We start from the raw sequence: 25,604 nt of genomic DNA on the forward strand, positions 1-25,604 counted from the left end.
TTATTATAAACATTAATTTGATGATTGGGTAATATTCTATTGTGAGGAGGTGTCATAATTTACTTAACCATTCCCCTAGTGTCAGGCAGTTGAGTTCTTTCTAGTGCAGGTGTATGTCTTACTCTTGTGTATAGAAATATCCATAGAATTATACCTTTTCATTTCAGATTATTTTCTTAGGATAGATTCCTATAAATAATAATTACATTACTGCATCAAAAATTATGAATACTTTTATGGCTCTTGATAAATTTACTGAACTGCTTTCCAGAAAATGTACTCCACTTTATGAAGGGTTCTATCAGTTTTGTACAAGAATGTCCTTATAACTGCCCTCTGGTCAGCTTTCAGCATTTGCCAAAGATGTGATAGGTACCAACATGTGATAGGTACAAATGGCATCTTTTTTTTAGTTTTCCCTGTAGCCTTATTCAAAATCATTCAAAATTTTGTGTAATTCAATTTTTGGGGGACCTATCATATATAAGTTTGCATATTGGATGCTCAAATGCCACGGTGAATGCAAAGATATAAAAGACATGTACTTCTTGCCAGGGGACTCAAAGTATAGGAACAGTATTGGCTAATAAATACTGAGCAGGTGTCTTGAGTCAGGCATCATGTATGCATTTTATAGAAAACATATTATGTAATTGTTACAATAACCATTTGACAGAAGAAACATTATCTGTCCAAATGGGATTCTCCTTTGCTGTATTGATCAGAAGTTTCCAAATGCCATTGTAATAGGTATTAGCTGAGATACTAAGCTGGAAATGCCCGGGTCCTCTGGCCCTTCCTCAAAAATTGGGGGTGATGGCCCACAAATATGCCTTTTAACAAGTGCTCATGTGATTCTGATACATGTGGTTGGTAGCCTCACCTTTAGGCGCATTGGTATAGATATCTACTTATAGATTAGAAATAAGGGCTATATGATCATTGAGTGAGGAATCATTTTCTCATAATGAGCAGAGAACTCATTACCTAGTTGTGGGTAGAGCTGTTTCAACAGTTTCCAGAACCTAGTTTAGGCGGGAGATTGCAACTCTCTATACTCTTGTCTTTTTATTTAGCAATAGGGATGTTTCTCCCCAAGAGAAACAGTGACTTCTGTAAAGGGAAATACATGGAAGTCACACTCAGTAAGGGGTAGCACTCAATTAATACCTTTGGACCACATTTGTACATCCATGCAATCCCTCTTGACATATGCCCCAGCAAAGACCTTCATGTCATCCATCTTTTCTCAGTCTTGGACAATAGCCAAACCATATTGATTGAACAAATGTAATGAGTCCCTGCAGCCTGGATGCTGTAGAGACAAAACAAAGTATGTAAAACTCTGTTCCTGCCTCAAGGAGTTAGGACTCTAATGGGAAAAGCATATATTTTATTCAGCTAACTCGCATACAAATTTTACACAGAAGGCAAAATGATCTAGGTAAATTCTGTCAACATATTTTATTTCCTTGTTTCCTTTTTTCTTCCTTCATTTATTGAGCACTTGTTATGTGCAATTCTCTGTGCTACATGTTATGTATACAAAGAAAAGTCCTAATGTCTCAATATTTGGTAGAGGTTAGAGGTCAGTGGGCTAGTGCTTTGATACCAATATATGCAAGGTGCCGTGAGAACCTAGAGGAAACTACAGCCGACTCCTGGATGACTTCAGTGAAAAAGTGCCAATTGAAAAGAATCTTGAGGGATGAATAGAAGTTTACCAGCAAGCCCAGATAAGGTGAAGGACATTCTCAGTCAAGGAGACACAATGTACAAAGGTATTGAGATGTAAAGGAACAAAGCACATTCCATTCAGAGAACTGAGTATAGCTTGGCAAAGCTGGTGTCCAGGGTATAAACGAGAGTGTGTAGAATGGGATGAGGAGAACAAAGAGTTGGGGCTCAAAAGACAGTGTAGGGAATATTAGGGAGAACTTTATATGCCATTCTAAAGGAATTTAAGGCTTTCAAGTATGTGGCTAACCATCCTGGTTTGCCTGGACTTCCTGGGCATTAGCACTGAAAGCCCAACATCCTGAGGAACCCCTCAGACCTGCACAAACCAGGACAGTTGGTCACTATAGTAGGCGATTGAAATCAGATGTCTGTTTTAGGAAGGTCCCTCTGCACAGTGTGGACAACCTCAGACAGAGGTGGAACTGGATGCGGTAAGTAGTTCTTGCAGGGATTCCAGTGAGAGTACAGATTGAACTAATAAGGCAACAATATCAGGGTTGAAGCAAAAGAAATCAATTTGAGAAATATCTAGAAGACAATCAATGGACCTTGGACTCATTAGATGTTGGAGAATGATGAGGAGAATATTAAAGGGAATTTCTAGATTTCTGAATCATACAACTAGGTGTATAATGGTGGTGGCAGTGATTTAGATAGAGAGGAGGGAGTAGGTGATGAGTTTGGTTTTGAACTTGCAATTAATTCTGATCGAGAAGGTATCATAAAGAAAGTTTCATTTGAAGAGTACTTTTACAGATTGCTAGGATATTTTTTTTCCCCTGGGAGAGGGAGCAATGAGGTTGGGACAGGCACTGGAAAACAAAAACAAAAGCAAAAAGAAAAATAAACTTCACAAAACGCACCTGAGTAAAGGCTTTGAGGCTTTGAGAAAGCAACATCTGTAGGAATGGTGAGTAGTTATAGGATGGATTCATTTTAGATGTAACTCTGCCCAATTTGACTTTGATTAGACTGAGAGAAATGAGAAAAGGGAACGGTATTTTGTTACTACAAATGCAGGATAAGGCAGGACTACCCAATTGCTGTGCCATGGGTGGCCCTGGGGTGCTTACAGGAATTTTGAAATATGGATCCCCTCCATCTTCAAACAGACTTATCCATTTACCTAATCTACACTGTACAAATATTATCATTTTTCTATGGGTGCCATTATATGAAAAAGATTTCATAACACTGTGCTAAGGAAGTCTCTTCTTTTGTTTGGTTTAGAGCCAAGTTTAAATTGACATAAAATTACACTTAAACTTTTATTAGAATACAAAATAACAAAACAAAATTAAGTTCCTTATAAACAAAAACGTTGGTTACTTTTTGCCATTCCTCTGTGGGATAAATGTAATTATTCCTAAACAAACAAATAAAAAATATGAAAATGAAAGCAGCTGGAGATTAGGTCACTTGTCTGTTGTTTTTGTGTAGCATCTGAAATCAGTGGGGTGTAGCTATTAGCATATGAACTCTTGCAGAACGACTGGCTCTACAATAAGTCATTATCATGCAACAGGGAAAAAACGAGATTAAAAGAGCCAGCGAAAATATAATAATAATCATACAAGAGTGTCTGGTATCTTCCCCCTTTCTTTTGTTATGAAACATGTTCTTATATACTATATATAGTGTGTATATATTAATATTATATGGTCTACCTGTATAAAGGTGCACAAAATATTAATGTACAGCTTAATGGATAATTATAAGGTGAGCACTCATTAACCACCATTTAGGTTAAGAAACAGAATAATGCCTAATCAGTTTGGAAAGCCAGTTGTAGTGGGCATTAGTGGGTCCATTGGTGACATTTGAATATGGTTTGGGTTTAGATGAGATAAAAACTCATAACCCTGAAGGAATGGAGGCCATTGAATAAAAAAGCAGATTGTGAAATAACATTTACCACATGGTTCCATTTTGGTAAAAGAAAAAATATATGTGCAATAAGTTGTTAATTGTGGTGATCTCTGGGTTGTAGTAATGTAAGGTTTTTATTTATATTTTTATTTTCTGGTCTTTAAAATGTGCATGTATTGCTTCTGTAATAATAAAAGCATTTAAAAAAACCCTGAGATAATGTTATAATTATATGGCCCAGTATTTAATGTCCTGAATTACCCTGTACTAACTAGACATGGCATCCCAGGATATTTGAAAAAAGTAGAAATTCTGGTCTCTCTTATGCCCTATCATTCTCTCAAACAATTTTCCATTATTATCAGATCACTCATATCCCTTTTACTTATCATAATTTCACCATTTTCCACTTCTGTATATTTGTTTGAAATTCTCCAGCATATCAGGGGATCTGTTTTCTATCCGTCAAACCAAGAATCATGCATCATGGCTTGATGATGCCATCTTAAGAATTTCAAGAAACCTCCCTAAGGCTGTGCTTAAATCCAAATATAGTCATGGAAATGAATCAAATAGTGTTGGCACACTGTGCAATTCTGACGCTCAGTTGATTGATATGGCACAGTGGCTGGGGAATGGCATGCTGGCTCCCAGTCCTGTGGCCAAGCATGGGGCTTCCTGCATGTGGCATGCTCCTTTTCCCTTTTCTGATAGCTCTCAAGCAGGTGGTCTGCACAACATGATAGCTCCAATTTGCAGAAATGGTGCAACAGAAACCATCTTTTATTTTTCCTTAAAGGAATGCTGAAGCTTGAGTGAGAGCCATGGGGTGCCTTTGAAGCAGAGGCAGGCATCCCCATGGAAGAAATTTATGACCTTAGATGTGCACCTGTGAGAGGGTTGCAAGCTGTCACCTAGGCAGTATTCAGAAGGTTCCTATTGCTACAAGAACTACAGGTATCAAAATGTAGAGAGACTCAAGGGATCATATAATTCAACTTTTCCTGTTACAGATGCAGAAACAGGTCCAGACAGAGGAAAGGGATTATTTAATAGGACCAGAGTTCAGACTAAAACCCAGGATTCCCTGTCTCCAAGTGAATGCCTTTTTTTTTTAAATTGTACAGCAGTGGTGACAAACCTGTAGGCCACAACTCTTGATAAGTCTTAGAGTTATTGCTATGGGTCCAAATACTCATATGACCAAAAAACATTGATATGTTCTCCATAAACAAAAATAAATCTCAATCATTTGAGAGCATGTGACATTTTTTCAAATGTCGTGTTAATGTTCAAAAAACACACGCAATCAATTTAGTAATAAATCAAAACCCATACAGTCATTGTCTAAGTTAGAATATAGAACACTGCTAGCATTTCAGAGGTTCTCCTGGAGCCCTCCCTAACTACAGCCCATCTTCGTTGTTCTTTCCCAACCCTGAGATAAACTCTCATGTGACTTTCGTAATTACCATTTCCTTGTTTTTAAAAAAATTTTTTTCTAACAATGTATATGTTCCATAACAATATTTTTGAAGTTTATATGATTGAAATCACACTGGTTGTATTCATTTGTGTTTTCTTTTTCTGCTGATTATATTCTGAGCTATATCCACATTTGGCATAAAATTGGGTTTATTCATTTTCACTGTGGTAGAATATACCAATATAAGACTACACTTTAAAAAACCTGTGTCATTGTTGATGAATTTTTTGGATTGTTGCCAGCTTTGAATTTTTCTTGTTTGTGTATTCTGGTACACATGTGTACATGATTCCATAGAGAAGAGTGGAATTGCTGGGCCGAGCATTATGCATATCGCCAAATTTACTATAATACCAAACTGCTTTCAAAAGTGGTTTTAATCATTTGCCTCTTACCAGCAATGTTAAGAAAAGGTTCTTCATACTAAAAAGAGTGGGAACCACTGTTTTACATCATGCTTGCTTCTTTTATAAACCTCCTTTGTAAGGAAAAAATTTCAGGCCATGTCAACAGGAAAGCTTGGTAATGTAGTGATTTTCAAAGTGATTTCATCTACACAGGCCCTGTTTAGGTACCAACTTTCGATGTACAGCGAATATGTAAAATAGATAGAAGTAGAGTTGTTTAGCTTGAAAGGGAAGTATTTGTGTGCATTTGTGTGGGTGATGGGGAGACATCTGCGAGTTCCACCTTCTGGACTTTAGCCCAGTGTCTGGCACATAGTGTTACTATTAGTAGGGTTGTCTGAAAATAGAACATTCTCCCCCAGGAAGTAGAGTTTGCTTTATTGGAGGTGTGAGAGCCAAGAAAGCATTTTTTTTTTTTTTTTTTTTGAGACAGAGTCTTACTCTGTTGCCCGGGCTAGAGTGCTGTGGTGTCAGCCTAGCTCACAGCAACCTCAAACTCCTGGGCTCAAGCGATCCTCCTGGCTCAGCCTCCCGAGTAGCTGGGACTACAGGCATGTAGTCCTGTAGTCCACCATGCCCAGCTAATTTTTTCTATATATATATATTTTTAGTTGTCCAGATAATTTCTTTCTATTTTTAGTAGAGATGGGGTCTAGCTCTTGTTCAGGCTGGTCTTGAACTCCTGACCTTGAGCGATCCACCCGCCTCAGCCTCCCAGAGTGCTGGGATTACAGGCATGAGCCACCGCGCCCAGCCTCAAGAAAGCATTTTTTACAGATGTTGTAGAGGGAATGAATGGTTAGGTCATCTCTGATTCTTTCCTCTTTCAGAGTTCATAATAGGTTTCTCATTTTCTAAAATTTTATAGTAAGTGACAAATAATGATATCTGGGTGTGAAGAGAAATAATAATACCGGGGAGTAAAATTTATTGTCAAGATAAATTCTTCATTGATCTAAGAGTGAAAGCATGACTTTGGAAGGAAATCATTGCCTTTCCTATGCTTTCTCTCTATGTGTCTTCATTTGAGGATTCTCTTACTATCTCAGCTTTCTTCTCTGAAAAATTAAATTTGACTGGATGTTTGCTAAACATTCATCAGGTGCTACAGTCTAAGATTGCCATTTTTGGCCTCTCTGTTTACCAGTCTAGTAATATTGTAATCTACGTCCTTAAATTGGAATCCCCAAAATGTAATCTGATCCATTCATTCACTCAAAAAATATTTGTGGGCCTACTATGTGTTAGAAACTGTTCTACTATGTGCCAGGGATTCAGCAACCAACAAGACAGACTGAAGCTCTTTTGCTCTTGTGAAGCTTATGTTCTAGTAACAGGTTGTAAAATCATAAACAAGTAAGAAAAAAAATCAGAGATAAGGGCTCATAGAGATTGAAAATAGGATGATGTGCTAGGGAGTGACTGTGTACTTACTTTAGACCATGTGGTGAGAGAAGCTGAGCTCTGACTGCCATGGAGGGGCCAGACATGTCTGGCTGTCACTGAGTGTTTATCATTCAGCCTTAAGTCTAAATTCCCTCATAATAGTAACAGCTTATATTTAAATAACACTTCTACAACTGTTGTCCCATTTTATTCTTATAACAGTTTTGTGAGATATCCAGATGATAAAATTAATAAGTGGCAGAACCAAGTCTTGACCACAAGAGCTTTGTCTTCAAATGTGCTGCCTTTTCTCCTGCACCTGTCTTGCGTCTTTCTTTATACCATGCAGTGGGTAGGCTGCCTAGACAGGGTGGTGGTCCCAGATACTGACCTATCTGTGCTCTCACTGTCTTATACCTCTCAGATGTTGAACCATTTTTATTCACGATACTTCTGACATCAAATGTGTGGAGTCTTTTTCTTCCTGATACCAACCAATTCTCCAACTCCCTGGACACAATATGGATGTTCTACAATACAAGTCAATTATGACATTAACTTCCTAGAGTTAGTGTCAGACTGCACAGGTTTAAAGGCTCAGTTCCACAAGACTGTCCCCACTTTCAATGCTAGTCACAAATATTGGGTCCCCAGGTTACCCATGCTTCTGTCCGACTTGGCTACAAAGTTGAGGGGTTCCCATACCCCTCACCCTTTCAGGTTTGATGATTTACTAGAATGGCTCACAAAACTTTGGAAAACACTTATTGTCTTAGCCTGTTTCATGTTGCTATAACAGAATGCCTGAGGCTGGGTATGAAGAAAAGAGGTTTATTTGGCTCATGATTCTGGTGGCTGGAAAGTCCAAGATTGAGCAGCTGCATCTGATGAGGGCCTCATGCTGCTTTGAGTCATGGTGGAAAGCAGAAGGGGAGTGGGAATGTGAAAAAGAGATCACATGGCAAGAGAGGAAGCCAGAGAGAGAAGCCATGGAAAGCCAGACTCTAACAACCCACTCTTATAGAAACCAACGAGAGTGAGAAACTCACCCCCATGGAAAGGGGGTGGGTTAATCTATTCATGAGGGATCTGCCTCCATCACCCAAACACCTTCCACTAGGCCCCACCAACCAACATTGCCACTTTGGGGATCAAATTTGAACATGAATTTTGGCAGGGACAAACCACATTCAAACCACTTACTATTACTGGCTTATTATAAAGGATATACCTGAACAGCCAGGTGAAGAGTTACATAGGGTAAAATCTGGAAGTGTTCCTAGCACAGGAGCTTCTGCCTCCATGGAGGTAGAGTGTGCTCCCCTCCTGGCACATGGTTGTGTTTGTCAATTTTGAAGCTCTCTGAACACTGCCATTTAGGGGTTTTTGCAGAGGCTCCATTACATAGGCACAATTGATTAAGTCATTTGGCCACTGGTAATTGAAATCAGTCTTCAGCCCCCCTCCCCTCCTCAGAGGTCAGGTGGGTGGGGCTGCAAGTTCCAGCCCTCTAAAGACATGGTGAGTCCACTATCCCCATCTTGAAGCTCTGTAGGAGCCCATCAAGTGTCACCTCATTGAAAAGGGCTCACTATATGTAACAAAACACACCCTATCATTCTGGAAAATCCAAGGGTTTTAATTGCTCTGTGCCAGGGAATGGAGACAAAGACAAAATAGTTATTTCTTATTATACCAAAGACATTACCCGCAAGAGAATTTTAATTTCAGCATCACACGAGAACCTAGAAAATGCCTCTTGCTCAAGATTACCAGAACAAGAGATTAGGATATTGCCTCTAGAAACCACTGTCTGGCTGTTGGGTGGAGTCCCTCTTGCTTATTTCTACTCACTCTGCAGTTTGAAGCTTGTGAAAACCAGTTTAAGGGGAACCTAAGAACATGTCTGGGCAGCACATCCATTAGCTCAAATGTGAACAAACAGCAGGTTTTCAAGCACTGTTCCTTGTGACACCTGTCAGATGAGAATGTCAGAGAGCTGAGGAGGAGGGATTATCTTCATGAGAGACAGCCTTGTTGGGTGGAAATAGTTTTAATTAAGACGGACCTGGTTCTGTTACCTACCAGCTGGGTGATACTGGGTACATTCTTCCACCTCCTTGAACCTTATCTTCCTTATTCTGATCCATAGCTGATACTAACCTCCTTCCAGAATTGTGAGAATTAAACCAGCGTATGCAAAAATACACATTTAGGGTGACTGGAACATAATAGGAGGATATTATTCATACAGAATGTGAGTTTTCATGAGCTTCAGCCCACACTTGGGTGGACAATTATCCACAGGGCAGGGTGTTAACTTCCTGCTTACCACTGACAAGTAGGATGAAGTGCTTTCATGCCAGCCAATCTATGTGACAAGAAAGAGTTTGCATAACCCAGGCTGACAGCATCCTGGCCAGAGAAAAGGAAACCCTGATTAGTCAAACGAAGCTAAAGCCCCAAGCACATCTGTGCTGCCTACTTCGGTAATCAGACTGCAGCCCTGCTGAAATGGCCATAGGCAGTGGCCTCTGCCCATGACTTTTCCTAGGAATGCTAACTTTAGGGCAACCGTGAGGGGTCTGCCTGCTGGTTGTGAAGGGGGAAGATGGAGGTGTAATTTTTAAGGGGTCAGCAAACTTTGTTTTGGCTAACCATTAGCTGGAATAGTATACACATCTTAGGATCCCAAGGTCCCACCCAAAGGTGCATTATCTAACCATACATGACTGGGTTAATTGTAACACTACAGTACATTAACCTCCCACAGTACATTAAACTAATATTTTGTCTTTAAATATACTCCATGTTTCCAGATTCTGAACCTTTGCTCAAGGCCAGTTCCTCCACCTGGAGTGCCCTTTTTCCTACCCTCCTTCGCCAACTACTGAAATTCAACCGATTCTCTCTACGTTAATTTCAAGTTATAATTCTCCTGGAAAGCTTTTCCTAATAATCATCTCAGTAGGCTCTCTCCATTATTTGAAACTAATTTTTTCCCTTGTGCTTTTCATATGGCAGTTAATATTTTCCACCCTGAATCATAGCTACTTTTAAATTCATCATCTCTCCTGTCAGCCCCTAGAGGGCAGGAAATTTATCTCTAGCAGGCATACCTTACCCATGGCCTTAGACATAGTAGGCAATTTGAATTGAACTGAAGCAGAAATACTGTGAAGACGTTATGCTGGAGGTGCAGCACAGAAGCATTTTTATAATCACTGTCTCGGTTCTGCAGCCTGACACCAGGACCAGGTGTCGTTCCATTGCTTCCCCTAGCAATCATGTTAGAGAAAGCTGTGGCAAGAGAAACTGAGAGTCAGTGACCAGAGAGGTGACATTCCAAAGTCAGAAATAGAACTGGGTTAAGTGTCGTTCCAACTCTCTGCCAAGAGAGAGATGAGTGGCCAGGTCATTTGACTCCTAAGGATCCCCTCAAGGCCCACTTCTGTCACCACTCAAAGGATGTAAACATTCTTGATGGAAAATGGGACTCAGCTCTCTGTCACAAGTCATTGTTGGAGATTGTTTCTTTTTTTAATAATTTTTTTTTTTTGTAAAGTAATGTACAAGACTGGGAAATCAGCATAGTTCATACAAAGGTAATTGTGAACACACTGTTTGGTCCAGGGCAGGAACCTGAGAAGCAGATGTCAAACCAGTTTGTCCCTTCCAGGACAGGACCTTGGTTTGTTTCTGTTGAAGGCAGAGAGTTTGTAAAACTCAGCCTTACCTTTAGCATCTTTTCAACTCCTGGAGACAGACAACAATGAAAAAGCAAAAATGCTAGCACTCATTCAAGAAACCTAGACTTAGAGACTAACTTGATGTAATGCAAATGGTGAGACTCGTTAACGTTTCTTAATGACAAAGGCACAGAGCAGTATCTGGAGGTTGCTATGTTCCCCCTTTTTCCCCTCAGTGGGCTGATTTAATTTTTGGTGTCCAAGAAGAGAATACAGTTAAATTTGTTGAGCTAGGAACAAGGAGAATAAAGATTTATTAATTTCCATTTCTTTCTTTCCTCCCTCCCTTCATCCCTCCTTCTATCTTTCTCTTTACCTTCTTTCCTTTCCCCTTCCTTTCTTTTTTCCTTTAGTACAGTCACTTGTTTATTTATTCATTTATTTAGCAAATATTTATTGACTGCCCCCTACATACACATAACATATGCAGTGCTGAGTAAATGGAGAAAACAAACTTGAATGGATCCTAATATGACAGAAATTCAAGCCTAGTTGTTGGGAAGGGGTGCAGAGAGGAAGAAAGAGAAAAGCAAGCACAAATTACAAATTGCAAATTGGGAAAGTTCTACAAAAGTACCACAAAGGGCATATGAGATTAGGGGCTTAATTATATAGGATGATTGGCTAAGACTTCTCAAAGAAGCAAACATTTAAAGGAGACTTAAAGGATGAGAAGTAGACAGCCACGGGAAAATTGCGAGGCAGGAGAGGGCTTGGCCAATTTGAGGAAATGGAAAGAGCCTTGTGGTACAGAGTGAGATGGAGGGAGAGTGGCCCAAGACAAAGTTGGAGAGGGAGGCAGGCGTAGACCACATGGGCAACAAGAATGCCATTCTAGGCACTAGGGCCTAGAGATTTGTGTAGGTTAGTTGGGGGAAAACCAAAACGTCTACAGTAGGATTTATCAACCTTGGCACAATTTGGGGCCAGATAACTTCTTGTTCTCGGGGCTGGAGGGAGGACTCTGTGTTCTGCACTGTAGGATGTTTAGCAGTCTTCCTCCCCTCTACCCACCAGATGCCAGAAGCAACTCTCTCCCAGCTGAGTGATCAAAAACATCTCCAGACATTGCCAACTGTCCCTTGGGAGACAAAATCACCCCTGGCTGGGAATCACTGGCTGTTGCTCTAATGAGCAATCCCTATATGAGATGAACAATGAAACTTAGCATGTGGCCTCAGTGGGGAAAAAACAAAGCACGGCGGGGACCACAGGAAAGAGAAGAGCACCGGCATTTAGAGGGGTCATCTGGTATTCGTGCTAGCTGGTTCCTTTTTCCTTTTTTTCTCCTAAGACTTCAGGTACTCACAATTAGATTGTCATAATCTTTGGTTCATGACACGCTCATGTTATTCATCCACGTTGTGTTGCATTAAGTTAGTTAGTGAGTTAATTGGTTCTTTATAATAATGTGATGAACTCACCACCACAAACAAAAGCTGGGACCTTGACAAAAATCACATTTATGAATGTGGCCTGTCATCCCCTGCCATTGTCCTGCATCGTGTATTCATCATTTTCTTGCTTTCTTTCCTATATAGTTTCCTTTCATCTAAGTGTATCTTAAAAATATATTTTAAATATTAGTTGTTTTTAACTCTGTAAAAAGGTTATCATGCTGTTGTGATCCTTTGCACTGACCTTTCTCACGTCGTATCATGTTAGTAAGAGTCACCCACATTGCTGTGTGTTGCTGGGGTTCCTTCGTGTGAAGTGCTACATAAAATCCCATTGTGTGGTCACACCACGCTATACCATCCTCTGTCACTGGATGGCGTTTGGGTTATTTCCTGAATTATTTCATACATGTCTTTTTGTGCTCTCCAGCTGACTCTTTCAGTGCAAGCATATGGGGTCAATATTGTCACAATTTCTAATTTATTTTAAAGAAAAAGTAGAAATCATATTTTTTTATGTGAAAATAACTGGGGGACCAATGTAAAGTTTTAAGAAATACTTATATGATAAATAAGAAACTTGTCTGCAGGTCATTCTTTTTGAGCCTCCAGTTTATGATTTCTGGATTAAGTCATTCACATTGAGAACTTCTCATCTGAATTTAGAGGTTAAACTAGAAGAAGCTTAGAGAAACTTCGTTCAGTAAAAAGAGTGGCAAACAAGAAACTACTGAGGCATACATTTTAGTAGGTGTTGGGGTTGGAGTCAGCAGCGAGGTAAATTGCCTTCATTGAACACAATTTGTTGCAGTGCATGGAACTTACACTGAAGCATTCTCTTCACACTCAAAATTTGGAAATAAGGGAAAAGACATTATCTTCAGGGAGGTAAACTTTTAAAAATGGAATATTTTAAAACTGTCAAATATTTAATGAAGCCTGTAGAGAAACACAAAATTTTCTTAAAGGGACAGAATGGCTCCCAGGCCAACAAGATTTGACTATAATTTGATGGAATGAATTAATGCGTTTAAAAAAGGCATTGCCAGTCAGGGTCGGAGATGGTCAGAGAAGATCCCAGAGCCAATTTTAAACACTGCTGGCCTATGGCTCTGTTGGTAGGACAACACGGCTGCTGGGATGGTGCTGTTGGGGAGAGAATACGCTCTTAATACCAACCCGCATGTGCCGGTCAGTGTGACACCCACACACTTCGCACTCGCTCATTCACCCCGGTCTCTGGATCCACTTAGCTGGAGTCGTCCCTAAGAGACTTCTGCTGGCAGTTTCTGGCACTCGAAGGCTGGGTGGGCCTCCAGGTGATGACATAGTCCTATGAAGTTTCTTTGGAGACAGCCACCACGCTGTTCCAGTTGTCACTTCACCTGCATTTCCATGTCTTCACACCTCTACATTCATTAAATGCTTACCTGGTGTCAGTGGGGCCCTAAGGTAAGGTAGTTATGGTAAACTCAGGAAGATCAGTCTTGATTCAGCTTCATGAACTCTCTAGAGCCGGGCCTTATCTAGGCTCTGGACCTCCCCACTCCAACCCTAAATATCTATGGAGAAATTTGTGTGTATGTGTCTCTGTATTTTTCTGGGGAGAGGGTCTATAGATTCTGACAGGGTTCTGTTAAACAATGTAGTTTATACCATTGCTTTGGGGAGCACGGTTTGGCTCCTCTAGCATAGGAGAGCTGCAGGGGAGAAGGACTGGACACCAAAGCATAAGCCCTTAGGAATGCAAAAGACCTAGATGCTAGGAACAGAGTGAGGAGAGTAACGTGTGGGTAGGAGAGGGATAAAGAAAGGGACAGTGTACTATTCCATAATGTACATAGCCTGCCGTGAGTTTAATTATTTGTGTAATATTCTTTTGACATTTTTCCAATATTCCTTTTTGGCTAATTGATCCCCTTTTCTGGGAGGTAATAGTGGGTGGAGTGCAAAGTAGCAGGGACAGTTCCCGCAAGCATATTCAAGGACGTGGAAGGCACACCATACACGTAGGAAGTAAATTGCTACAGGATGATAATAAGAGCACCATGCTGATTTTTGCAATTTTAAACCCAATATCTGTTAATAGTCCCTGCAATGCAATTTACTTCAACTCATTACAATTCAACTCACTTCAATAAGCAATAATTAAAAACTCCTTGTCCATATTATTTCATCTTAGAAAATTTAGCAATGTATTATGGGTCAGGATACGCCAAGTGGTACTGTAGTATCCCCCAGACTGAGAGTAGGGGAGCTCTCAGAGCAACACTGTAGTATAACCAGGGGGTATTCCCTTGGCTTGCTTGGAACACTTCTGGTCTACTTCTGCTATTCCAGTGTTATTATTAATAGCACCCCACTCAGAAGACAATTTATATGGTAATCCCTCTATCTAACTCTTTTATTGCTCTAGCCTTGTTTTATCTTACCTGTTTGGGTATCTCTCTTCCTCACTAAACTAATGAGCTTTTTGAGTGTAGAGGCATTGTCTCATTTATCTCTGGGTCTAGCACTTGTCTGCTATTTGGTGGACACTTAATAAACATTTGTTTAATTGAACTGAAATTAAAGACAGAATGAAGAGTCTTAGAGTAGAAATGGCCAGCCAACATTATCTTCCATGCACTCTCAAGGTCTAGACTGGAGGCCCAGTTTTGAGCTACTTATGAGCTTTGTGCCTTGGGAAACTAATCTTTTTCAATATGTGTGAAGTGCTTAGAGAAGGGCTTTTAAGTGTCCAGTGAATTTTAGCTGCTAGCATTCTTATCAATAATAATTAGTTGCTAACAGTAACTGTTTATTACATATAGTAACTTCAAACTTTAGTTTTCTTAAGTGGAAAATGAAGGTAATAATTCCTGTTTACTTTATCTTGATAATGAATACAAAAACACTTTGGAAACTATAGACAGTTCTCACTGAATAGCCCATAAACGAATGCACAGTAACAGAGAGGTTTGTACTACAGAACAGAGTAACTCAGGCATTTTACATGGGGGCTCAACTGACTGGCAATATAAGGAAACTTTTAAATATAATATTTTAAAAAGATGACAAAAATGGCTGTGTTGGAGGGTAGAAGTTGATCTATGCCAAAGTGTAGAAACGTAAAAAAGCACACAGGAAAAAATGGCAGGTGGACTCAGGATAAGTAGGGAAATTAGGATTCGGGTGCTGCTCAGTGTGGGGTTGACAGAGCACTGCCGCAGGTGTGAGGAGGGAACAGAGCCCTTGCGGGCTCGGCTCCTGGAGAGCAATCGCTTGACTTGGAGCTGAAGAATATTCATGTCAAGATAGACATTCTGCTTTGCGCAATCAGTTAAGAGCTTGTATTTCTGAGTTAGTGTGAACATTTTATCAAAGTTACGCCAAGTGTAGGCAATACGTAAGAAAGCCCTTCAGCACCTGTATGGCCTGCTAATAATAGGAAGGAACCTAATAATCACAACCGAAAGCAGCTTTCAGCCAAGGATCACAGAACATTTTGCGATAATGTAATATTTATCAGATTATGCAGAGAAATAGGTAGATTTAAAGTTTTATGTTTCAGCTCCTTTGTTATTCTAAGAGGCAATTATAAGAGCAGAACTATTGATACTAGGAATTCTTGGACCTAACTGCCAATAAACCAGGAGGTAGAATTTCTGGTGTACGTTGGGGAAATGGGTCAAATAGTAGTAGCAGCAGCAGTAGCTGATGCTTACAGAGCAGTATCATGTACTGGCTCATTTAATCCTGATAACAACCCTGCCAGGTGTGTACTATCACTACCCCCATTTTGTGGCTAAGAAACTGAGGAATAAAGAGGTAAAATAATTTACTGAAAGTCACACACCTCCTAAGTGGCAGAGCCAGTCTCCAAACTCAAAATGTCTTGATCCAGAAAAAGTGCTTTGAACCAGGACACTCTACTACCTCTCCATTCTAGCTGTTACAGCCAGTGCAAAGTACACCTAGACTTTGTGGGATACAGTTGTGGAACTGCTTTCAGTACAGGCCCTTGGGCTCTCTATGCAGTGGAAATTAACAGGAGGCCAAATGGGAGTCACAAGCAAGGCTTTACTGGGGCTTATGCTAAGCGCAAGGGAGGTAGTACAAAGCAGAAACGTCCTTCAGGCCCGCTCCCCGAGGGACATTCGGGGAAAGTTTCAAGGAGACTTGGGTGGGGAAGGGGTGATGTGTAAGCATGTGGAGGTGGGGATTTTTCTTGCACCTGTATAGTTCTGTTACAAGCTTCTTCATGCATCACATGTCTCATTAGCATGTTAAATCCCCACCCTTAGGTGTGATTTTTACCATTAAAATGAGATTATAATGAAGGAAAAAGCCAGTGTAAGAACAAAGTCAGGATCTCTTCTAGCTTCAGGTGGTTGGATCTGGATAAGGTCTGGTTCCTTTGCAGCCAGGTGCCTTATCAGCCTGTGTCAGTATCTCACTCCAGTGTCCCTGAAAAACATCACTCCTAAGACAGATGGGTAGGCCACTCTCCCTATCTGGGTATGAGCTGAATTCCAGCAGAGGGAAGCCCTTTGAATTAGCCTGGATCACGACGTCCATGTGGTCTTCCTCGGTCAGAGCTGAGACCCAAGTCCTGTCCCTATACTGGCTCAGAAATGAGGCCATAAACTTCACGGGTGATTTTTCTATTCTGTCTCTGGCTTTTCTTGGAAGGAGGAGGTTTGTCTAGATCATATATTTATTAGAGGTGAGCCTCTTATCTTATTCAAATTTACAAGGGCTGTCCAGAAAGTATCCAGACACATATGTCTCTATCACAGGACATGGCTGGATACTTTCTGGACAGCCCTTGTATATCCTCTAGGATTTAGTAATATCCTCTCATGGCACAGAGCAGGTGCTGAATAGCACGAGTTGAAGTCTCTATGGCTTTTCCTCCTTGACATAAAATCCTTTTTAACTGAACAAGGGAGGAGTGTGGGAAGGCATAGCTCTGCCTCAAACTCCCAAATTCAAGTTGGCATTTACTTGTTAATCCTCTGTGCTCAAATACTTTCACCAAATCCTGACTCTGAACTCAAGGCCTAGTTCTAGTCTCTCCTGCCCATGAGGTAGCTGGGTCCAGCCAAGGGGAGGGTCTGGTTACGGCTATCAGCTAGCATTCCTGTCACGTGGCTTGTAGTCATGTCTGCTAGGGCTGTGGATCGAACTCAAGACTCAGAGCTGGATTTGAATCTTAGCAGCAGAACTTCCCAGCTGTTTGGCCTTGGGCAAGTCATTCCATGTAGCCACTCTGAGCTCAGTTCCATTATTTATAAAATGAAGATAATATTACCTTATTTCAGGTATAATACAGGGGTAGGTATGATTGGGAGACTTGAACAAGACAATATATCTGAACACCTAGCGTAGTGGTTGGCACAAGGTAGCTAGGTGCTCAAATCATAGGAAATGATTTTCCCAGTTAGACTGCAACTTCCTTGAGGTCTGAGATCATGTCTTATACTTATTTGTCAAGAATCCTTCTCCACTTTCTCCATTCCTCACCCTGGCCTCTCCCTACTCTCCTCAACTCCTTCACATTCTGCCCTCAGTTCCGTCATTAAAATCAGTATTTTCTCATTTATTGTTTATTATGCTTAACCAATATCTGGGGGTCATTTTTTATTCTGTCCCAGGAGATATTTGGCTATCGGACTCAAGGCTGCCGGCAAACCCTCTGTATTGCTGGATCCATCTTCTCATTTGGAATCCTCCCCTTGGTGTTTTACTGGAGGCCAGCGTGGCACGTATGGGCAAATTGTGTCCCATGTTCCTTGCAAGAAGCAGATGTCGTGTTGCTGAGGACAACAGTAAGTGTGTACCTGGTTTTGTAGCTGGTGCCCCCTTTTTCCTGGACATCATGGAGCATGGCTGGGGGAGATGTGCACAAGGCGGGTAGCAGGCGAAGGCTGCAGTCTTAAGTTCCATCACAGCCTTTCATCTGCCAAGAATTCGGTAATTTGCGTATGATGGGATTTGATTAGGAAGACTTATTTCATGGGGTATTTCATTTAAAATCGTGAGTTTTGTGAATATTAGAGCAGGGAATAACCACGTTAATAGCTAAAAATAACAGATAGTGTAAAGTAGTTAAGTCAGGCTACAGGCTACAAGATTCACACTGACTGTTTCCCCCAATCCCTGACATATCCATGCCTATTCTCCCCACTGGAGTGACTCTGGAGGAGGGGAGGGAAAGAGTTGGGGAGAAGGTGGGGAGCATCTCTCTGAGGATGATGCTTTCTTTCCATGCTGATTTGAGAGAGCCACAGTTTTTGATGGGGGTGGGTGGTATTCTGCAGATATAAAAGGGTAAAAACGCAGCCATCTTGTTCCTGGTGTGGTTGCTTCTCTCTGCTAATACAAGGCGTTGGTCTTAGGTGAGTTTCCCTGTATTTGTTCCCATGCCAATTCTTCATAGCTCTTATAACACTTGGACAATGTGCATAATTTCTGCAGGACTGTCAGCTGCACAAGGGAAGTGACCATTTCTAACTTGTTAATTGCTGCACCTGCAGTTCCTCCATGTGGTAGTGATTCCTTTAATATGTGGTGGACAGACTTAAGTGGATATTTCCATTGAGGAGAGTGAAAGGACAGTCTAATGGAGGACTCTCTTCCGGATGACTTTTACTGAGCCAAATGATCCAGAATGACAACCAAATTCTTGATAAATCAACCTCTGTTGGGAGTTTAACTTCTTTTTGTATATAGCAATCTCTCCAGATAAATATTGTATTTAATGCAGTAAGACAGGAGAATAGCAACAAGCCTTACAAATGACCAGAAAAAAAGTCCGTATTTCAATCTGAAATCTCACAGTGCTAGGGCTAAACTTTAATGAAATTGAGAGTTGACTGAAGTTTGTCTTTGCTGACTTGCTCCTTTGGGGCCAGCCCCACCCCTCGTTTCTGGATCCTGGTTCCACACTCATTCTATGTCCCAGTTTAGCTGACACGTGAGCCATCGTGCGGTGATGGCAGAGGCACCTCCTCGCAAGTCCAACTATAATTTAACTAGAGATTCCTGGAGAATAAGCTTCAAGACTAAGAAAGCAAGAGGTTATTGTGGAGTAAGAATGAGTCATATTGATAATGTTAGGTTGGAGCGTGGACTCTACTGATGTCTCAAATCATTCTTCATGAAAACTTACAGAATGTGCATGATAGAAAAGTGCCTGGAACCCACCAAGTAATACTTTTTCATATGCTGGGTGATGAAATGGGGCCTGGGGAGGTGACCCAATGTCCTCTAGCTCTTTTGTGAGTGAGGGGCCCAAGCAGGACTAAGTCCTATGTGTCTTAGCTTCTAGTCTAGGGCTGTTCCCATTGCACTATACTTAGACCAGTGGTTCCTAAACTTCAACTACATCAGAATAATCTAAAGGGCCTAAAGCAGATTGCTGGGGCCCACCCCAGAGTGTCTAATTCATGAGATCTGGACTGGGGCCCAAGAATTTGCATTTTTAATAGGTTCTCAGGTGATGCTAATGTTTCTGGTTTAGGGGGATACGTTTTGAGAAAAACTGCTGTAAATAGTTATCACTCCCATTTATGAGCTCTCTTGATCTTTGGGAGTGAAATAGAGACATGGACATTTGATTTATGGTTCAGACAGTATATATTTATATAGTCTCGAGAATAATAATCCAGATTTGGCAAAACGGTATAAGCAGCCCTCCCATACACAGCCTGAGTGTCTTGCTGGGGCAGAGGTAGAGAAAAGGTTGCTTTCTGGGACCCAGAGCAAAGATATAATTATTCATGGAAGACCCTATCTTTGGGATCTTTCATGGATCAACCCCTCCATGTGAACTTAAATGAGATTCTTATTTTCCGGCAGGAAAGGAATTTAACTCTACCCTGCAGGTACATCCATCTGCCCTCAACTAGTTCACAAGGGGCAACGCTTTTGCTGCAGTAGAAGCAGAGTCTTACAAACAGAAAAGCTTTCTGCCTTTCAGAGTGCATCAGCGGACTTCAGATCTGAGAACGTCGGGTTAGCCAAACTGTGCTCTCTGAGGTTGCTGGCAGAGTCAAGCAACAGACAGGAATAAGAGGAAATGGGCAAAGAAATGAAAAAGGAAGGGAGGAAAGTAGAAGAAATGGAGAGAGAAATAAGTAAAAGAAAAATGAAGAGGGAGAAAGAAAAATCTAAGAGTGAAAAAAAAAATGTCACCAAACAGGGAGATGGTGCATTTTGGGGATTCGGAGTCTAAAGTTTTGACTTCTAGTCCTAGCACCTTAGGTTTGTTACCCAACTTTTCAGGACCTTGATTTCTCCACTTATAAAATGGGGCAGGTAAAGTACTTGTTCTTTCATGGGCTGGTGTGAGAATGAGGTGCGATTATGTATGTAAAAGCTATCTGCAAATTGTAAAATCCATCATCAAAAACCATTTTGATTGTGTGTGTGTGTGTGTGTGTGTGTGTGTGTGTGCGCGCACGCGCACGATTGCTCAAGCCACTCCAAGAGCTTTCTATACAAAGAACTTGCTATACTCGAGGGACACCGGTGTCTAATGGCCCTGCTTATCTGGCCGATGGGCCCTTTCCGTATTGCCCAGCAGGCCTGGCAGTCCCTTCCAGGATAACAGACATGAGGGAGGTGTTCTGTGGCTGTGAATCCCAGCTCTCTTTCATACTCGGCCAGGTGATCTCTCCCAGGTGCATGCAGTTAGCTTTGGAACTGGACATGTACTGGAAAGGCTCAATACTTTTGTATTGGTGCCTCTGGGAGCTGCATTCTATCATCCCACCTCTTTCTTAGCATCTTCGCATCTTTGAAAGTCTATCAAGCCCCTCCGCATTTCACTCCCCTCCACAACTAATCAAAGCAGTCTAAACCAGCTTCAATCTTGCTTTTTTTGTCTTGATTTCAACTTTAATTTTTAATTACCTGCTCTTGTGTGTCACTTTAAATGGATTTGCTATGCCAGAGACTCTCCAAATAAATGAGGTTCTAAATTAGTCTTTACATAATTAGACAAGAATTCAATTATTTCAAACATTCTTACGATCTGAGACTTAGATAAAAATAAGCTTTGGGCACTAATAGTTTAAAAGTCTGCTGCTAGGTTATTTGCATTAAAATGACACCTTACGAAGATTTTATTTGAATTATTTTACAATAGCTGGACTGTAACGACTTCCCATTAAGGAGAACTGGATGACTCCAACCTGAAAATGTGTTGTGTATCTGTTCTTCATGCTATTAAAAAATCAGTACTTGGTATTTATCATCAATCTCACACTGGTAAGATTACGGATCATTAGCACAAATACTGATTGGGTAGTCATTTCCTAACACTAAAAAAAAAAGGCCACGATGTACTGACTGAAAGTCTTCAGTACACAGTTTATTTTCTACCCCTCTTCCCTTATTAAGTACCTCTAACAGTGAGATTTTTCCAAAAGATAAGAGTAATTACATTTTTATTTTATAATTTTAGAAGGGACATTTTATTCATTATTCATCTACTTTTGAATTTTAATTAAAATCTGTAGCAATGCCACATTTCTACGCAAATAACATGATTTACATTCATTAGTGTTTTGAATTCAGATGCTCCTGATAATTTTCATAGTTTCCATCTTTATGGTTATTAGAAACACAGTTTTTCCTTCATTGTCATTGTATGTGACCTGTTGTCAAAGACCCATCATTTTGTGATGATTAGTAGTGAGGCCTGACTCAAGGCACTTCGGTTTGATGTTTTAACGGGGAGCATTTTCCCTTTGGTTTCAGCAAAAGATGTCAAGGCTGGACGGGTGCAGTGGCTCATGCCTATAGTCCTAGCACTTTGGGAGACTGAGGCGGGAGATTACTTGAGCTGGGGAGTTCAAAGACCAGCCTGAGCAAGAGCGAGACTCCATTTCTACTAAAAATAAAATAATTAGCTGGGCTATGTGGCCTGCGCCTGTAGTCCCAGCTACTTGGGAGGCTGAGACAGGAGGATCGCTTGAGCCCGGGAGTTTGAGGTTACAGTGAGCTGTGAGGATGCCACTGCACTCTAGCCAGGGCGACAGAGAAAGACTCACTCAGAAAAAAAAGAAAGAAAAAGAAAGAAGGAAGAAAAAGATGGAAGGAAGGAAGGAAGGAAGGAAGGAAGGAAGGAAGGAAGGAAGGAAGGAAGGAAGGGAGGGAGGGAAAGTCAAGGCTAGGGGCTTTAGTTCCAAAACTTAGAAACTCTGAGAACCACCTGTGTGAGTGGCAGCCCACATCCTCTCAGCAATGGGCAGCATTTGTGCTTCCTGGCTTCTTTACCTCCTCCCCTTCCTGCTCTGCTGCCGCACCTTGGTCTCTCACAGCCAGCGCTCCCCACACAGGCACCAATTCCTACAGGAACCAGGCATTTTGCTTTGTTCATGATTTTACCCACAAAGTTTGTTCTGATAGTACCTCTCTCCTCCATTCATTCATTCACTTATTTATTCATTCAGTTAGTATTTACTCACCACCAACCATATACCAGACTTCGTTATAGACACTGGAAATGTAGCTATGAACAAAACAGATGGAGATTTTTGTCCTTGCAGAGTGACATTCTAGTGATGAGTCAACACACACCCCACACACATAGGCACATTTCTATGAGGTAAATGTATTATAGAAAGTAGGTGTTTGATCTCTGCTTATTAAAACCTCATTCCTCAGCCATATCTCACCTTCTCTGTTAAGTCTTTGTTGATTCATTCTTTGCCCCAATTCTAGAGGGAGTTAATACACATTCTGCATTAGCTCTATGTTTCCTTGCTGACTACTGTAGTGCTTTTTGCAGTCTGCCTTGTGTTAAAATGTTGTTCACTTTATGGTTTTTAAAACAGTATGTCATCAATTATTTTATTTAATTCTCATAATAACCCTGGAAAATGGGCATTATCACCTCCATTTTATAGATTAGGATACAGAGAGAACAAACAATTTTACAACCTAGTAAATATCAAAGTTAAGATTTCTCTCCTGTCCTTTTTTCCTTCATAAACTTGATGAACACAGGTTCTATGCCAGCCAACAGTGCTAGCTCATGGGCAGGTGTGTGCGTGTGTGTGTGTGTGAGAGAGAGAGATGGTGGGATGTGAAGGGAAGTATGTTGATTAATAAAACCAAGATTCTTGACCTCATAGAGTTTATCAGATTACTACACAAATAAATGTAAAAATCCAATTATTAAAAGTGCTACTTAGTACTGAGGAAAGGTTCATGGTTATGGTAGGATTATATAATAGAGATTTGACCAGTTCAAAAAAGTGAGGAAAGCCTCTCTTGAGGTCCAAAAGGTAAGAGTGAAAAGGTGATGGTGACTGGAGGAGACAGTCACCATGGAGAGTTGTCTAGGGAGAGGGAATTGCATGGGCAAAGAACTTGAACCTAAACTTTCAGACTTTCTATATCCAGAGGTCCCTCACTATACTATACGCCTTATGATAGCTTATCATTTTATTAGATTATAAGCTTTTTGAAGACAGTGATTGTGGCTTACTTGTCATCCCCACAGCACCCAGCACATGGCTACAGCAGGGCTCAACATTTATCTAATTTGTTTGAAAAAGTAGAATTGGAACAAAAATGTAATAAATAGTCTCATGTTTGCTACCAGCACTGTATTACAAAAATACTAAAGTGAAATGTCACAGTTGAGAAAGTAAGAGAACATACAATTACATTTCATTTAAGTACACATTCCCTCTTCTGAATCCTGTTCCCCCACTCCACATTTCAGCCTGGTTTTTCATTAGACATCCAGCCAGAAATCTGTGATTCTGTGATCCGGCCTCTGAGAGATGACTGTATGTTAACACAAATAGTTTTTTTTGTTGTTGTTTATTTGTTTTGTTTTTTAATTTTATTTTTAATTGACAAATAATAATTGTACATATTCATGGGGTACATAGTGAAGTTTCCATACATATAATGTATAGTGATCAGATCAGGGTAATTAGCATGTATATCATATCAAACATTTACCATTTCTTTGTGTTGGGAATGTTCAATATCCTCCTTCTAGCTATCTGAAGCTATATAATAATATATTATTGTTAACTATAGCAATCCTACAGTGGTATAGAAAACACTAGAACTTATTCCTCCTATCTGGCTGTAATTTTATATCCTTTAATAAATCTCTCCCAAGACAAACAGCTTTGAGGCCATTACCCTTTATAACACAGGGCCATTTATATTATGATTTAATAGTTTGCAAAGCATTTACATACATATTATCTTATTTGGTTCTTACCTGTAGAGTATATATCACCCCAGTTTACAGATGGAGGCATAGAGAAATTAAACAAAATGCTCAGGGCCCTATAGCTGTAAGAAGTAGAAGCAAAACTTCTATTGAGAGTTGAACTAGAGTTGGAACTAAAGATCTAGTTACTCTCTGACCAGGGACCAGACTCTACAGAGGTAGCATTGTGAAGTGGGTTAAAGACAAACTCTAGACCCTGAGTGCCTGGATTTGGTTCCCAGCGCTGCTCCTGACCTACCTTGGGCAATGTATCTGTCTGCTAGGGCTGCCATAGTAGAATACCACAGGCTGGTGTCTTAAACAACATCAATTTATTGTCATAGTTCTGGCAGCTGTAAACGGCCAAGATCTGTGCCAGCAAGGTCTGTTTCTGGCGAGGCCTCTCTTCCTGTCCTGCGGACAGCAATCTTCTTGCTGTGTCTTCACACGGTCTTTCCTCTGTGCTCTCGCACCACTGGTGTCTCTTCTTTGTCTTGTATGAACGTCAGTCCTGTCAGATTAGTGTGTTACCCTTATGACCTCACTTAACATTAATTACCTCCTCAAAGGCCTTATCTCCAAATAGATGGGAGGCTAGGGCTTTTGGGAAGACACAATTCAGTCCATAACAGTAAGTTAATTAACCCCTCTCTGTCTCCATTTTTCCTTCTGTTAAGCGGGGCCAATGATCATACATGCCTCCTTGTGAGGACGAAAGAGGTGATATGTGTAAAGTGCTGTGATGAAGACTGTGCCTGGCAAGCAGGTGTTCCATAGGCATTGGTCAACTTTTTACTGCATACCGTATCCCCAGATGTTTCAGACAATGAACGAGCTAATCCACTGTTCCTCCTCTCTTCAAAAAACAACTATAAAAACAAGCCAAAAACCCCAGTCTCTCCAAAATGTATGCTGAGTTGCTCCAGACTTCCCGTTTTTGCATACAAACATAGACATAACCTTTGCTTTGTCATATAACTTCACTGCTTTGTCCCTCCTGCCTGCCCTTTTTTGGGACAACATGTTCCAGGGTAGAGTACTGAGATGATAATTAGTGTGAGATATCTCCAAAGCTTAGAACCTTCTCTATGTCTCTTATAACTAAATCGTATATTCTAGCCAATGTCAACTTTTCTCAGCTAAGCAACATTAGGAATGTGAGATCAGGGTATCTATAACATGAATGGGCCTGGCTAAGAGAGGGGAATAGATTTTCTAATATCTCTTTAGAAATTTGTAATTAGTTATTTTTTAAGGCAAGTCTCAGAAGTACATTTTTTGTATAGTAAACTCCTATATGAGGGAAGTCATAGCATTGGCCTGAACTTGAAGTGACCA

General features: G+C 40.6%; 1 protein-coding gene across 1 annotated transcript in view; it reads left to right on the plus strand.

Moving 5' to 3' along the window:
- The window catches only part of ATP13A4 (ATPase type 13A4), a 161,341-nt gene that overhangs the window by 26,449 nt on the left and 109,288 nt on the right, over positions 1-25,604 (plus strand). The window contains exon 2 of the mRNA XM_012639862.1: positions 17,674-17,847. Within this exon, the coding sequence (XP_012495316.1) occupies positions 17,674-17,847 (174 nt within the window). The remainder of the gene's footprint in view (positions 1-17,673; positions 17,848-25,604) is intronic.

Source organism: Propithecus coquereli, unplaced genomic scaffold, assembly GCF_000956105.1.
Source record: "Propithecus coquereli isolate 6110/MARCELLA unplaced genomic scaffold, Pcoq_1.0 Scaffold10, whole genome shotgun sequence".
NCBI lineage: Eukaryota > Metazoa > Chordata > Mammalia > Primates > Indriidae > Propithecus > Propithecus coquereli.